At 41.0% G+C, this 478-nt stretch overlaps 1 protein-coding gene across 7 annotated transcripts in view; it reads left to right on the forward strand.

The window, feature by feature from the left end:
• Positions 1 to 478, forward strand: part of TMEM44 (transmembrane protein 44) — a 31498-nt gene that overhangs the window by 26301 nt on the left and 4719 nt on the right. For 4 of the 7 annotated variants that reach the window (XR_897149.2, XR_002778070.1, XM_011381309.2 and 1 more), the window contains one exon: positions 320 to 352. The exons of the other annotated variants lie outside the window; for them this stretch is intronic. Coding sequence is in view for 2 of the 4 variants with exons in the window: in XM_011381309.2 (XP_011379611.1) it covers positions 320 to 352 (33 nt within the window). In the remaining 2 variants the exon portion in view is untranslated. The remainder of the gene's footprint in view (positions 1 to 319; positions 353 to 478) is intronic. 7 annotated transcript variants of the gene reach the window in all.

The raw sequence follows: 478 nt of genomic DNA on the forward strand, positions 1-478 counted from the left end.
TTATTATTATTATTATTATTATTATTACACCTAGTAATAATTTCTAATAATAGTAATTTAAAAACCTGTATGGGTTGTAATTTTTCCAAGCACCTGCAGCTCTTTATAGTTATCACAATTATGTTATTGATCATTTTAACTAGATGGTAGCTGCTAGTAGCTGCCGCCTTTCCGCTTGCTGATGTCAGCTGTTCCTTTGCCCCCAGACCATCAGAGGGCCTGCCTCCTGGCTCACTGAGCAGACAGAGGCAAATGCTGAGCTCTGCTCTGTAATGGTGGCAAAATCTATTCAATACTTTTCTCTCTTTTTATTCTGCAGCACAACTATTGGGAAGCCCTAAACTCGGAGCAGGTATGGACAATTGTGCTCTCTCTCTATTCCAGAAGGGACTTCCTGTGGCTTGACTTCAGTTCCTGTTTTTGTGAGCCCCCCTTGGATGGCTGGGCCCATGCCAAATTCCTTTAGGAAAAAAAAAAA

Source organism: Pteropus vampyrus, unplaced genomic scaffold, assembly GCF_000151845.1.
Source record: "Pteropus vampyrus isolate Shadow unplaced genomic scaffold, Pvam_2.0 Scaffold14, whole genome shotgun sequence".
In the NCBI taxonomy this organism is placed as follows: domain Eukaryota; kingdom Metazoa; phylum Chordata; class Mammalia; order Chiroptera; family Pteropodidae; genus Pteropus; species Pteropus vampyrus.